We start from the raw sequence: 15728 nt of genomic DNA on the forward strand, positions 1-15728 counted from the left end.
ACCACTCGCCATGCCTATATGGGCCTATCCCTACATGTGGATAGGTTATACAGAGCAACAGAGACCCTACTCCAGGTTATATGTATAAACAAACATGCAGACAGGGCAGTTACACTTTTGATAAGGGAGACTTTCCTGAGGACTTCATGTAATTCAACACTAAATTTCCCAAGGAAAATGTTGAGTGGTGTGTGTGTGTGTGTGTGTGTGTGTGTGTGTGTGTGTGTGTGTGTGCGTGCACATGCGTAAGGAGAGGAACTGCATTCTTAGAGGGCATAAATCAACAACCACTGTCATGTAGCATTGCTTTTAAACATATTTTTTTAAACACAGTAAATAATTTTTAACTTTGGGGAGATTTGCATTACTTCAAAGTTTGCAGATAAAGTTAAACTATTAACATTTAAATTTTATAACATCAAATTAGCATAATTCAAATTTATAGAAAATCCAGCTATTCAGTATATATACATAAATGCAAACTTACACGTAGGTACTCACACACAGGCATAGTCAAAGGATCATGTACAACTCTCTATAAATATGCAAATACCTATTATATATACAAAGATACACATAAGCATATACCTACATACCCACAACATTCATCCATAAGTACACCCATCCATATACACAAATGTACCTCTATAACTCACACATACTTACATATGCATGTGAATATATATATACTTCAATTCTTCATACTTTATTTGTCCACACACATATATACGGACACACACCTTGGAACACACAAAAATCATACATCCTATCACCTTTTCTTCCACTGTCTTCCACGCTCCAACCTCAAAGAAGCAGAAGAGAAAAAGAGAACCTGGGTTATCAAGTGGGGTGCATGGAAAAAAGTCTTTGCAGGATCCAAGATGACCACTTTTTGGGCAGTCTCAGAAGGGCAGCCTTTTTGGGGAGAATGGTAGCCACACCTTCCCCTTCTTTCCCCTCAGCATCCTGCCAACCAGTCTGCACCCTCCCCATGCTGGAAAAGGCTGGGGCCAAGTTCACCCTGGCCTCCTCGAGGTGGTCAATAGCATCACCAGAGCCAGGGAACGGAGGCCTTGGGGCTGTCTCCACACAGCCCCCCAGGCACAAAGCCCCCACCTGGAGCATGTACAGGTGTCCATGTTCACCCACACCATGCAGTGGGGGGACCGGTTTGCTTGGAAGCTGTGCCCACAGCCAGCAGCTGGAAGAGCACTGGGTTCTCAGGGAACTCCAGCCTCTCCCCTGTGCCACCCCTTCTGCAATGTGGCCCCTGTGGAGTAACAGATTGCGGCAGGTCCTTCTAGCCCTGAGTGTGAGCTTTCATATGGTGGAAATTCTCTCTCATTCTTTGCTTTTCTGACTATGTCTCTTGTCATCATTCTCCTTGCTTTTAATCTCCATTTTCCTTGCAGGTTCCATCTTATTCTGTCCTCCTCCCTCCCTCTCTCCGCTTCTCTCCCCTACCTGCTTCCATCTCTGCTCTCTAATCTCTCTCTCTGCTTCTGTCTCCCTCTCTGTCACTCTGCCTCTCTCTGAATCTCAGCACATCTCCCATAATCCCCCTCTTCTTTGTCTTCTATCTCCAGCTTCTCTACACTGGCAAAGTCAGTGAAGATGTACCTCTAGGACACTTCATTTTGAAAGTTTCTGCAACAGACTTGGACTCCGATACCAATGCTCAGATCACATATTCACTGCATGGTCCTGGGGCAGACGAATTTAAGCTGGATCCTCATACAGGTAGGTTTCCTGAGCTGAAGGATCAAGCAAAGAACTTATACACTGAATAACCAGGGCCCAGTACCCAGGCTCCTTAGAAAAGAAACAGGAATTTATTTATCCATCCATCCATCCGCTCAGCAAACATATATTGGCACTGTGTGTCGAGCATTCACTAAATGCTAAGGACATAAACTGATAAGACAAGATCTAGGTCTTTACAATCCAGTGGGAAAGGCAGTCATTGAATCAGTGGTTTGACGTGTGCTAAGAAAAAATGCAGGATGCTAGGAGAGGTTTGACAGGAGGACTTAAATTTGGGATCAGGGTTAAGTAAAACTTCTCTGAGGAAATGTAGCTGGGGATAAGGGAGTGGTAGGGATGGATATTCAAGGCGGAAGGAGATTTTATACAAGGACCTTGTTTTTGGAAAGAGCATGCACATCTGAGGACCTGAGAGACAGCCAGAAATTGGAGCACAGAACGGGGGGAGGGAGAGAGAGCAAAGGATGAGGCCCTCTGAGCAGGGGGGCCAAATCCCATCTTTACAGCCATTAAAGGATTCAAGAAGGTGAGAGTCATGGTCAAAGACATGATCTCAAGATTGTATGCTGCAGATTGAGATAAAATCTCATAGCATTGTTGCAAGGATCCCAACAAATAAAGTATATAGAAATCTAGCCCAGGTCTGGCACATAATAAGAATTCAGTAGATATGGTTTCCATTGTCAATTATTATCAGTTAGGGGACAAAGCGGAGAGTGGGAAACAGAGAGCCCAGCAGAGTAGACCACAAATACTTGGGAGAGGTTGGCCTGTGACCATCTGGTGGAGAAGACAGGATAGAGACTGCTTCCTTTAGAAAAGGAGGGATCCCTGTCCTGCTGCTACAAGGAAGGGTGTGGAGACGGACAGCACAGAAGGCCCACGTGACAGAGAGCCAGCTGCTGACACTTGACTTGGAATCAGTAGTTCAAAGGATGCCTTGGAGATTCCTGAGCAAGGAGGTGGCACGTGAGAGCTGGTATCCCAGAAAGCTGTCTGGATAGAAGGAGACAGCATTGGGACTTCCCTGGTGGTGCAGTGGTTAAGAATCCGCCTGCCAATGCAGGTGACACAGGTTCGAGCCCTGGTCCAGGAAGATCCCACATGCCACGGAGCAGCTAAGCCCGTGCGCACAACTACTGAGCCTGCTCTCTAGAGCCCCCGAGCCACAGCTACTGAAGCCCACGCACCTAGAGCCTGTGCTCCGCAGCAAGAGAAGCCACCGCAATGAGAAGCCCGCGCACCACAACGAAGAGTAGCCCCCGCTCGACGCAACTAGAGAAAGGCCGTGTGCAGCAACGGAAACCCAATGCAGACGTAAATGAATAAATAGATAGATAATAAATAAATTAATTAAATAAAAAGGAGACAGCATCACCCTTTCTGACCCCAGCATGGGCATGCTGAGTCACCCCAAGTAGGTGACCTAATGTCTGTTGCTGTTTGTCCAGCTGCAGGATGATAGGTGGGGTCTTAAAAAAAAAACTCAGCGGTTTTTCTGAGTATGGAAATAATACATGCTCATTATTCAAAAATTCAAACCATGTAGGCATGCATTATGCGGAAATTGGAAAGACTTCATGATAACCAGCCTCTCCCCCAAAGATAAGCACTCTTGGTATATATTCTATCAGACCAGTTTTCCATGCATCCCCCAAATCTCTATGTAGCATACTACTTTGTGACTTTTTTCTCATAGCAATATCTTGGCGCTATTAACAAGGCAGTACATAAAGCTCTATCATAATTCCTTTTCTGTTGCATAGTATTTTACTATATGGCTAAATGATAATATATTTAACCAGTACCTTTTTGAAAGACACAGGATATTTTCAGTATGTTGCTATTTATAAAGAATGCTGCAGAGAATATCTCTATATGTATATTTTATCCTTGGGTTGATTATTCTATAGAATACATTCCTAGAAGTAAAACTGCAGGCCAAAGGATAAACCCATTTTATGTGCTGTTAGCAATTGCCTAACTGGCCTTTTAAAATGTTGTGGCTCTTTGTAGCTTGTTGGTGTGGATCTTAAACTGGGGATGTGGTGGTGGAATGTGATTAGGGAGGCGAGCAGGTGTGGGAAGCTATAAGACTGAACCTCTTTCCTAACCATTTGTACACAGGACTGACCCCTTTTCCCTGTGACAGCACACAGTATGTCTGGGTTTGTCTCACATAGACATCAGGAAGTCACATGCTGGGGTCATGGCCCCCAGAGAAAGCTCACTTGCTGTCCTTTCTCCGGCCAGGGGAGCTGACCACACTCACAGCCTTAGACCGAGAGAAGAAGGATGCGTACAGCCTTGTTGCCAAGGCGACGGATGGAGGTGGCCAATCGTGCCAGGCAGATGTGATCCTTCACGTGGAGGATGTGAACGACAACGCCCCCCGGTTCTTCCCCAGCCACTGTGCTGTGGCAGTCTTCGACAACACCACAGTGAAGACCCCCGTTGCGGTGGTATTGGCCCGGGACCCAGACCAAGGTGAGAAAGAGAAGGATTGGAGGCCATTTGCTTACAGGGTCACCCTGGGCGAGGGTCTGGCTTTCTCTGTGTTGCTCTGAGACTGGCAAATACCTCACTCCTGAGCCTACAGACACGTACAAGTAGAAAATGTACACAAACTGCATACCTAAGTGCTAGGCACGAAAGATTTTGGCAATGTTTCAAAGCTGGTATGGGGCATTTCAGCCTCATTGTTTCTCACTGCCACTAAGACCTGGAGCCCTTTCAATCCCACCATTTAACCTCAAGAACATTTGAATACAAACATTTAATGTGAAATACACCAATCAGAATTATTCAACCTGATTAATTGGCCACAAGAAAGAAACTTAGGGCACAAACTCCATTAAGCCTATTAAATGCTTAGATCAATTTTCTAGTCAATGAAGTGGAATATTTTACATTTTATTTTGCATTTTAATTTTAATGACATTGTTTTCATTAGGGTTAATTCTTTTCCTTCTACTATTTACAAGGCAAATTGGATTCATCCAGGAGTCTTCATTCCATATTATACCAATTATAGCTTCTGACATCATGAAGTGTTTCATTGTGGAGATCTCTATATCTATAGATATATGTACATATATACATGTTTATATATATATAAACACATATACGTGTGTGTGTGTGTGTGTGTGTGTGTATATATATATATATATACATACACATCCAATTTGCTTGAATTAAATTTTATAATTTAGGTGGGGTAAAAAAATACCCTCAGGGTCAAAGTCTCCAGAGGAACATAGGATATGACAATTATGAAGATAATGATGGTGATAAAAGAGGGATCAAAACACCCTGCTGGGCTTCCCTGGTGGCGCAGTGGTTGAGAGTCCACCTGCCAATGCAGGGGACACGGGTTCGAGCCCTGGTCTGGGAAGATTCCACATGCCACGGAGCACCTAGGCCCGTGAGCCACAACTACTGAGCCTGCGCGCCTGGAGCCCGTGCTCCTCAACAAGAGAGGCCACAATAGTGAGAGGCCCGCGCAACGTGATGAAGAGTGGCCCCTGCTTGCCGCAACTAGAGAAAGCCCTCGCACAGAAACGAAGACCCAACACAGCCAAAAATAAATAAATTAATTAAACAAACAAACAAAAAAACACCCTGCTTTGTTTGACACCAACAGAGTAAATTTAAGACTTCTTAGAGGAAGTGAGTTTTAGCTTGGCATTGAGGAAGGTGAGAGATTTTGGAGGAACGCAGGGGTCCTAGGGAGGGCAAATAGCAGTGCAAAAGCATCTAACATCTAAGGCCCTGCAAATGCTCAATTAGCCAGTGCTTGCACACCTCCAGGGACAGGAAGCTCCCTACTTCCTAGGCAGCCCCTTCTTTCCATGGTACCTCAGATAATATCAAGTGTTACCTTTTTGGAGCAGACATCTGTCAATCACGGTCCTGCCATCTGCAGCCACACAGATCTCCCAGACCCTCACCCATGACAGCCCTTCAGAGACTAGGAGGCAGTGACTATCTGCTCCAGCCTCAAGGTTCCCTTTCTGGGTAGAAGGGCCCTAGTTTCTTCAATCTCGTGTTTCCAATCCCACTTCTCTTCTAGGACTCGTCCTTTGGCCTTGCACCAATTAACCATTAAAACTTCAAAGCTGTTATTATTATTCTAACCCAAATATTCCACCTCAATATTCCAAATGTAGCCTGACCAGCACCTCTCTCTCTCTCCAGAAAATTCATACATGAGAGAATGTGCATGGTATGCACATTTATTTCATGTAAATTCAATGAAAGGGCTGTGTGTCCCCACGTGTGTATAAGACTCAATGCCTATAGGCTCAGAGCCTGTGCTTTTCCCACTGGGTAAGGCTCTCATGGCTGAGCACTAAATGTTGGTGTTCTTCAGACCCTATGGTCCCTACATGAGCCAACTGCTTCATCTGGTCCACAACCAAAGGAAATAATAGCACCTGAGTAGAGCTGGAAAAACACTACATGCTTTGATTTACTAAGAACTTTCCATGGGTGTGTGGTTTTTTTTGTTTGTTTTGTTTTATTTTGACATAATTATAGACTCATAGGAAGTTGTAAAAATAGTACTGAGAGGCCCAGCACCCTTCACCCAGCTTCCCCCAAAGGCAGCATCTGCAGTATGATATCAAAGCCAGGAAACTGGCCCTGGGACATTACTGGTAATTGGACTCCAGTCTTATTCAGATTTCACAGTTTCTATATGCACTCATTTGAATATGTATGCAAACACCACCACAATCCAAATACAGGATTGTTTTATCACAACCAAAGAACTCACTATGGGTGCTTTTGATCTTGCACAATTTTTAATTTGTGAGCTGACACTGGACCCTAACCTCCACATAAACAGCTTCAGATATCCTTAAGGGTTTGCAGAACAACCCTCCCCTTCATAAGAACCTTTCTATGAGGCCTTGAGCCTCACCCTAGTCAAAAACCCTCACATGAGAGAGTCTCACTGCTAACAGCCTAAGCATGTTAGCCTTTATGGGGACCCTGTCCGCCAGGCCCTCCTCTGGCTAAAAGCTCTGCGGCAGGCAGGGCCAAAGGAGGGTCCCTCTGTATGAATCACACGCTCTGTCTCCCCCCGCAGGCACCAATGCCCAGGTGGTTTACTCTCTCACGGACTCTGCTGAAGGCCGCTTTTCCATCGAGGCCACCACGGGAGTGATCCGCCTGGAGAAGCCACTGCGGGTCAGGCCACAGGCAGCACTGGAGCTCACCGTCCGTGCCTCTGACCTGGGCACCCCAATACCGCTGTCCACGCTGGGCACCGTCACCATCTCCGTGGTGGGCCTGGATGAATACCTGCCCGTGTTCCTGAACACCGAGCACAGCGTGCAGGTGCCCGAGGATGCCCAGCGTGGCACGGAGGTTCTGCGGCTGGCCACCCTCACTCGCCCGGGCGCCGAGAAGACCAGCTACCGCGTGGTCAGCGGGAACGAGCAGGGCCGGTTCCGCCTGGATGCCCGCACAGGTGAGGGAGCACGCCCCCTACACACACACACACACACACACACACACACACACACACACAGAGACTTGGGGAACACTGGATTCCTCGCATACCATAGCCCCTCCCCAGCATCCTTCAGCCCCTTCTTCACTCTCCATCTCTCCAGGTACCAAGTCCCTTCTTGCAGCATGGGGCCAGCTTATATGGAAACACCCCTTATTCCACTACATCCCCACCAAAGACTCTGTTGAGGACTCTCTCCTCCCAGTTTGCAGCTTCATAGTCCTGGCTCACACCCAACCCCAGGAGGCTGAAGCAACCTCCATCCTTGGCTGCCGAGGCACGAAGAACTTGCTAGTATCTGGGGCTTAAGCAGCCCAAGGCAAGGCTGCCTGCTTCCCTCCTAAAGCCTTCCCAAAACATCCGGGGACCCCCGAATTTTCCCTTAGTCTCATAAAGAGAGAGAACTAGGAAACCGGCTCTCTTCTATCCTCCTAGCCACAGAAGGATCTAAGTCAGACTCCCAGAATCCCATGGAAGGGAGGATTCAGAGGCTGCTCAGGTCAGACCAGGCTCCATGTGGATTCCTCACCACAACACCTCTGCAACGGTGCGCTCTACCTCCTAAGGCAGCCGCCTTACTGTTGAGCAGTATATTTTTAGTTTTTATTACAGAGACTTTAAACATAGAAAAAATAGACGAACAGTATAATGGACCCCATGATCCCATCACCCAGCTTCAGTAATTATCAATATTTGTCTAGTCTGGTTTCATCTTTGCCCCCCATATCCACCCAGTGCTGAGTTATTTTAAAGCAAATCCCAGACATGATATCATTTGGTTTGTAAATACTTTGGTGTGTATCTCTCTCTAAATGGTAAGGACTCCTTGTATAAACACAACCATAATACCATTATCACACCTCAAAGATAATAATTCCTTAATACAGTCCAAAACCCAGCCAATTTTTCAGATTATCTCGTAAATGAGTTTTAGAAGTTGATTTGCTTGTCAACATCTCCCAAATGTCCACATATTGCATCTGGTTGATAGGCAGTATCTTAAGCCTCTTTTAACCTCTAACGTTTTCCTCTCCCTCTTTATTTCCTGCTTCCATTTATTTAATGAAATATTGGGGTCGTGTGTGAGGCAGGATTTTTAAAATAATTTTGGATTGGCTAGTTGTATCTTTATGGTGTCATATAACATATCCCTCTAGCCCCTATATTTATTATAAATGACATTTGGATCAAAGACCTCGATGCGGTTCAAGCTCAATTTTTTTGCCAACAGAGCTTCATAGATGATGCTGGGCTCTCCTTTGCACCACATAAGGAGGCACATAATGGCTGATTGGTTCTTTTTTCTGAGGTCAAGATTGATGGTGGGTTCGGGGGTTGTCAGCTCGATCCATCCAGCTCTTCTTCTAATGGTTTTAACAGCCTTTAATGATTATTTCCCAGATATATTATTTCATTAGGGGCTGCAAAATGGTGATTTTTCTAACCTTATCATTCCTCATTCATTTACTAACTGGAATTATTTTATGAAGAAGAGTTTTCTACCATTAACTATTCAGTTATCCAGGAATGGCAGGATAAATCCTTGTTCTTTTATTTTACAGTGTTCAGAAGAATAAATCTCTGCCCTAATAATTTGTTAAACAGCTTTGGGTATTATAAAACTCTGTAATCTAAGTTCTGTCATTTACTAGGTGACTGAGCTTGGGCAAGTCACGTAGATGTTAGGAGCATCAGCTGACTTGCCTAGAAAATGGAAATCACACTTGTTCCTGCTCTACAGGGTTATTACAGATCTACATGAGATAGAGTCAATATTATAGAATTAAATGAGATTTCAATGAAATAATGCAGAAATAAATGAGGGAAACACTACTGTTGAGAATGGTAATAAGGAAAATGAGAGGAGATGGGGGGAAGGGAGAGGCTATGGGAGAGAGAAAATGAAGAGGGAGGTGAGATGATGGAGGAGATGATGCAGGAGGTCTGTCTCTCCCAACCCAGTTGAGCTGTTTCTCCCGGGGTTTGGCTCAAGACCCCCTCAGTAATCTGCCTTTGTGGCCCCAACTGCCTCAATGCTCCCATCACCTCTTGTTTCCTCAGGGATCCTGTACGTCAATGAGAGCCTGGACTTTGAGACAAGCCCCAAGTACTTCTTATCCATCGAGTGCAGCCGGAAGGGCTCCTCCTCCCTCAGTGACATGACCACAATTGTGGTCAATATCACTGATGTCAACGAACACCGGCCCAGATTCTCCCAGGATCTGTACAGCACGAGGGTCTTAGAGAATGCCATCGTGGGTGATATTGTGCTCACAGTAAGGATCTGCAATTTTGCACTTTTGAGGGGCATGGACTCTGGGGTGGGTTCTTCTCTCCCCCTCCCCCAGTCATCTATGAACATGGATTATTTTATCAATTAAAACACTACAGACTTGACTCTGACTTGTAGCCACTCAACCAAACTCTCTCATGATAAAATTTCTCAGAGCCACGTTTGGTGAGACCTAGATCACGTACTGAAAGAACGGGGCATGGGAGAGGGCCCAGAGCACAGCCAGAGAGACACTGAGTGTCAGCGTGGGAGGGGAGGAAGAGAGGGGACACCAAACAACACCTCTTTGCATTTAAACATGTAATTGCTCCCCACTTCATGGAGTGAAACCAAACTCTGTATGTCCACATTCGAGGTTCTCATCTCCTTCCACCCCCTGACATGCACCCTATGCTCCAACCACACAGGAAGAGGTACCTTTCCCCAAACATCCTCTGTACTTTCATACCTCTGGGCTCATATTGTTTCTTCTGCCTGGAATGCTGGCTCCACTTCCAGAAGCCTTCAAGGCTTCATGAATCCTCTTCTAATCTCCCCAGGTGAAATTTATCACCATAACGTGGATCATACTTTGCCCCAAATTAGACTTGTCCATAAAATTAGACATTAAGCTTCCCGAGGGCTTATTCATTTTGGCACATTCCTCAACTCCTAGCACAGGACCCTAGCACCCTGTCAGTTATGAGTGAATGAGTGAATGAATGAATGAATGAATGGATAGATAAATGAATGAACCATGAACGCTGACATCCATACAAGGATGTAAATGAGGAGATTCCCTTGGCAAGGGCGACCATGGTCCAGGGATTGCCAGCCCAAGGGCAGTCTATGAGGCAGGGACATATCTGTGCCCCCTACACTCCCAGGGGCCAAGATTCCTTTCTGTTCCTTCTTGCCTCTCCAACCACAACTGTCACGTGCCTCTATTGCAGGTGTCAGCGACTGACGAAGATGGACCCCTAAATAGTGCCATCAACTACAGCCTCATAGGAGGGAACCAGCTTGGGCACTTTGCCATCCACCCCAAGAAAGGGGAGCTACAGGTGGCCAAGGCCCTGGATTGGGAACAGGTGAGTCATGTGGGAGGGCCCCAATCTGAGCTCATCAGAGCAGAATATAGCCCTGCTGCAGGTCCAGAGGGTGAACTGCATTCAGCACCCCATCCTGACACTTCTCCAGACCTGCCCTCAGGGCCTCCCACTCCTTTTCTCTGTGGGTCCCCTGTGACCTGTGAGGCCAGCAGCAGGAGAGGGGCTGAGTAACCTTTAACCTTCCTGAAAGAGCTCAGGCCAGCTTCTATTAACCAGGGATCATTAGATCATTACAAGTTATCACTTATTGAGCACCTGCTCTGTACCAGGAACTTTGCTAAGTGATGTACATACATTACGCCATTTGGTCCTTAAAGTAATCCTAGGAGGTAGGTCCTAATACTGTCCTCACATAAGTTTAGTCGCTTTCCCAAGGTCTCACAGCTAGTAAATGGTTAAACTGGAAGTCAAACCTACTTCTGCCTGACTCTAGAACCTGAGCCCTAAAAGGCTATGGGAGAGTAATGGGGGTGGGCATAGGGGAGTGCCTCCATCTTATTTTTCTAAAAACATCAGTCATGAATCAGGGGGCAGAACTGAGTGGTCTTGTTGCTAACTCTCCCCTGGGCATCTTGCTGTAGTTTTCTAGCTACTCCCTGAGGCTCCGAGCCACAGACAGTGGGAAGCCCCCACTGCATGAGGACACAGACATTGCTATCCAAGTGGCTGATGTCAATGACAACCCACCAAGATTCTTCCAGCTCAACTACAGCACTTCCATCCAGGTATGCTCAAGCTTCCCAAAGCATCCTGAATCCATCTTCCCTTCATATCCCTCCTAGTGGAGGGCACTCACCACCGATACCAGACCACCCAAATAGTGACTGTGACCTTGCATTGATATCCCTAATGGCAACACGGTCTGCTGAAGGGGATTATGGATTACACAATTAAAAATTATCAGGCAATGTGCTAGGCACGTCCACATCCATTATCTCATAGGGGACTCACACAGCCATATGGAAGTAGACAGTACCCATTTTATAGATTTTTTAAAATGGAGGTATAGAAATGTGCCACAGTCAAAATGTGGCAAATTTGGGATTTGAACCCAGAAGATCTTCCAGATCCCAAGCTATTTCCACCATACTAATGGTTTGTGAATGGGATTTGGAGAGAGTCTTAAGATTCCGTGGGGAATTGTGACCACAAGGGGTGAGGGAGGTGAGGAAGTAGGTAAGAGGACAGAGTTCTGTGTCACACTATGCATCAACCAGGGTCACCCCACTTTCACCTGTTTTGTATCATGAGTATGAGTTAGGATGCTTTGGCTGCAAATAACAGATCACCTGACTAAAAGCTTATTAAATAATAAGGCCTTATTGTTTTACATAACAAAAGGTCTGCGAGTGGGAAATCCTATTCCAGAATTGGTTATTTCAGCAGGAAACTGATATCACAACTTTGGGTTACCTTCTTCAAAATTCCTGTACCTTCTCCCTCATGGTAACAAAATGGCTGCTGCAGCTCCAGCATCACATCCTTGCTAAACCATCTTCAAAGGCAAACAGATGGGGACTTCTTTTGCAGAATCTGTTTTTATCAAAGAAGAAGACTTTTCAGAACCCCCACCTGGTAGACTCCTCCAATGATCAGAAATGGATTACATGATCACCCTTAAATCCAAAAACCGGCACAGGGACTCAGATTATTGTAACTGACTTAAACCAATCATAGTCCATCTCCTCTTGGGAGGGGTATATCTTTGCTGAGGATATTGCCACCCAACACCTGAACAAAAGTTGGGTTTTGTAAGAAAGGAAGGAAAGAATGCCTGTTGGATAGGCAACTGCCAGTTTCTGCTCATAAGATACTGTTTGTAGATAAGGTTATGATGCTAAAAAAGATAGTTAACAACCACTGTGTTATGGCATACTGAATTTCCGTGTTATAGAACAGACTGGGACAATATCCAAGGGATCCATTTTTCTCTGTTAATTCCTAATCATCTTTGAATTTTCTCATTGGTCTTCTAATCAGAAAACCATTTATAGGTTTTCAATGGACCCTATGAATCACAAAATTCCCACATGGACCCCAGGCACTAATTTATATACTTTAGTCATCAGCTATGTGACTTTGGCAAGTCACCTCTATAGGATAAAGGGACTCTAAAGACCCTTCCAGACCCAATGGGCTTCATTTCTAAAAACCAGCACTGCCCTCAGGAAGTTCAAAAGTCAACAACTAATTCACAGATGGGCAGAATGAATGAATGACATCTCAAGATGCAGACATGACCTGGGAGCAGCCATAGTGCTGAGGACTCATCCCAGAGAAGGGGACCCAGAAAGATGTGAAAGGAAGGACTGGGACTCATTTTGCTCTTTGATTTCCTGTCTCTCTTGGTCTCAGGAAAACTCCCCCATCGGCAGCAAAGTCCTGCAACTGATCCTGAGTGACCCGGACTCCCCAGAGAATGGTCCCCCCTACTCATTCCGAATCACCAAGGGGAACAATGGCTCTGCCTTCCGAGTGACCCCGGACGGATGGCTGGTGACCACTGCAGGTCTGAGCAAGAGAGTCCAGGAATGGTATCAACTTCAGATCGAGGTTAGAGCTGTGTTGGGCCACTGGTGGTGACCATGGGGACAGAAAATGTGCTGACAAAAGCACCACTAGTGCTTCTCTTATTAGAAAAACAATATACAGAACTCTTCCTTTGTGCCAGGCACTGGCCTAAGTGCTTTATGGGCATCACTGCATTAAATTCCCACAACATGCTTTACAGTGAGTACAGTTATTACCCCCAGTTTCCAAATGTGGTAACTGAGGTACCCAAGAGGTTAAGTTACTGGCTGAAAGTAGTGCTACTAATAAGTGGTAGAGCTGGGCTGCTTCAAACCCAAGCATTCTGACTCCAAGCTCTTAATTCCTCCCCTGCTCCCAGACAGAACAAAAACTCCCTCACCCTGGCTCTAACTCCTTGAGTTTGGCCAGGACAGCTCTCTGAACCTCAAGTCTTTTTAAAGACCTACCTCAGAGAATTGGTGCTGTTATCGAACCAGGTTCAGTTTGTCCAACCGCGCAGCAAACTGAAATGCTGAGATGCCGAAGTCTGCAGTAAAGAGAGGGTTTATTAGCAAGGCAGCCAAGCAAGAAGATAGGAGAACAAGTCTCAGAACTGCCTCCCAAAAGGCAAGGGGCTTGAGGCATTTATGGAATAAAGAATAAAGGAGCAGGGCAGTCTGAGGCATGGGGAGCATGGGGAGCATGGGGAGCATGGGGAAAGGTGACTGGAAAAAGGTGCAGTAATCACAGTTCTGCCGCAGGTGTAACTAAGCTACAGGTCTCTGCACGTTCAAAAATGGAGGCAGTCAGCACTATCTGAGGGTTTTCTGCCCTCTGACGTCAAGGTCACCAAGCAGACCCTTGGGCATGCCCAGTTAAAGGGTCGGCAGTCTTACCCAGTCTTAACCAGCTCAACTCCAACTAGTCATGGTTGACTCCACGTCCTGCCTGGAAAATAACTCTGGCAAACATCTTATTGTTTAGGATATGCGTAGATGCAAGTCTTTAAATGACCTTGTTTAGTGAAGGCAGGTGAAATGAATTTGACTAATCCATGGATCCACTAATCCATGATTACCCACGGTTTCAGTGCAGGGGTCAAATGAGAGAACATATACATACATGGAGAGGATTATAGTGATATTATATGGGTTGTATGAGAACTGCCCAAGGAAAAGTGGCCAAGATGGTGATCAAACATTTCTCCCTCATTTCATTCCCCCAAATCCCTTTCCTAAATCTCAAATCTAGTGGATCCTACTATTCTGTGAACTTCTCTGGGCTCACAATGATGTTGTCATCCATTCAGCCAGCAAACCAGCCAGCCAGCCATGCATCATTCAACAAACATTTATGAGTACTTATCATCATTCAACAAACATTTATGAGTACTTATCATATGCCTTATGAGTACTTATCATATGGCATGCTACCTGCTAGTAATATAGCGGGGAAAATAAGGGGATGATCCCCATCCCTGTGGGCTTTTTTTTTTTTTTTTTTTTTTGCGGTACACAGGCCTCTCACTGTTGTGGCCTCTCCCGTTGTAGAGCACAGGCTCCGGAAGCGCAGGCCCAGCGACCATGGCTCACGGGCCCAGCTGCTCCGTGGCACGTGGGATCTTCCCGGACCGGGGCATGAACCCGTGTCCCCTGCATCAGTGGGCGGACTCTCAACCACTGTGCCACCAGGGAAGCCCCTCCCCGTGGGCTTTTGATTCTAATTATGGCAATAAGCAATAAACAGATGAAGAAAGTGACAGGAGGCTCATAAGGCACAAGAGAGACACTTTCAGAGGGTGGCTGCCCTTGTGAGGAGGGGGCATTTGAGCTGAGATCTGAGGAGCTGGCCATGTGGAAAGTGGGCAGGAGAGCATCACAGGCAGGAAGAGCAAGATGAGACCAAGTTCCAGGGTGGGAAAGAGCTTGAAGTGACCTGAGGTGTTGCCACGTGGTCAGCGCATGGTGAGCACTGGTGGGAACGAAGTTGAAGAGATGGGTTGGGTGGATCATGGGGTCTCATAGCTTGGATGACCGTGTTATTTGAGGCCCAAACGGTGATGCTCTTGAGAGTGAGAGAGGCACTAAAAATAATTAATTGGTGATAAGTGATCCACAAAGGTGAAAATCAAGACTGTCCTGGGCTAACCAGGAAGTAGAGTCATCCTAATGATAAGCCTTGATAATACTTTTAGATTCTATTCGAAGTGCAGTTACAAGTGATTGAAGGGTTTCAAAGAGAGAAGTGACCCTTTTTGTGTCTCAGGAGGCTTGTTTTTGAAGCTCTAGAGAAAGTCAGTTGAAGGGGGCAGGAGTGGTTGAGGGAGACCAGTGAGAATTCATCTAAGCTGGAGGTAGTGGTGATGAGATCTTGAGGTGATGGTGAAGATGAACAAGTGGACATATCTGCGACAGATTTTGCTTGGAAATAAATGGGAGTCGGTGGTGGATTGGATATGAGGAGAGAAAGAAAAGAGAAGAATCAGGACCACTCCCTGGTTCCTGGCTCCAGTAAAGTCTGGATGGTAGGGCCATTTATGAGACTGGAAAGA

The 15728-nt window shown here is 45.9% G+C and overlaps 2 protein-coding genes across 8 annotated transcripts in view; one reads left to right on the forward strand and one right to left on the reverse strand.

Moving 5' to 3' along the window:
• Positions 1-15728, reverse strand: part of SLC36A1 (solute carrier family 36 member 1) — a 302007-nt gene that overhangs the window by 192888 nt on the left and 93391 nt on the right. For 4 of the 7 annotated variants that reach the window (XR_010840298.1, XR_010840297.1, XR_010840300.1 and 1 more), the window contains exons 11-12: positions 13645-13724; positions 12080-12199 (exon numbers count right to left, since the gene is read on the reverse strand). The exons of the other annotated variants lie outside the window; for them this stretch is intronic. The gene's annotated coding sequence lies outside the window, so the exon portion shown is untranslated. The remainder of the gene's footprint in view (positions 1-12079; positions 12200-13644; positions 13725-15728) is intronic. 7 annotated transcript variants of the gene reach the window in all.
• FAT2 (FAT atypical cadherin 2) overlaps positions 1-15728 on the forward strand; it is an 89218-nt gene that overhangs the window by 47789 nt on the left and 25701 nt on the right. Inside the window, exons 12-18 of the mRNA XM_059062466.2 lie at positions 1587-1740; positions 4018-4251; positions 6857-7240; positions 9344-9558; positions 10508-10645; positions 11248-11391; positions 13022-13219. Of these exons, the coding sequence (XP_058918449.1) occupies positions 1587-1740; positions 4018-4251; positions 6857-7240; positions 9344-9558; positions 10508-10645; positions 11248-11391; positions 13022-13219 (1467 nt within the window). The remainder of the gene's footprint in view (positions 1-1586; positions 1741-4017; positions 4252-6856; positions 7241-9343; positions 9559-10507; positions 10646-11247; positions 11392-13021; positions 13220-15728) is intronic.

The sequence above is a fragment of the Kogia breviceps genome, chromosome 4 (assembly GCF_026419965.1).
Source record: "Kogia breviceps isolate mKogBre1 chromosome 4, mKogBre1 haplotype 1, whole genome shotgun sequence".
Taxonomy (NCBI): domain Eukaryota; kingdom Metazoa; phylum Chordata; class Mammalia; order Artiodactyla; family Physeteridae; genus Kogia; species Kogia breviceps.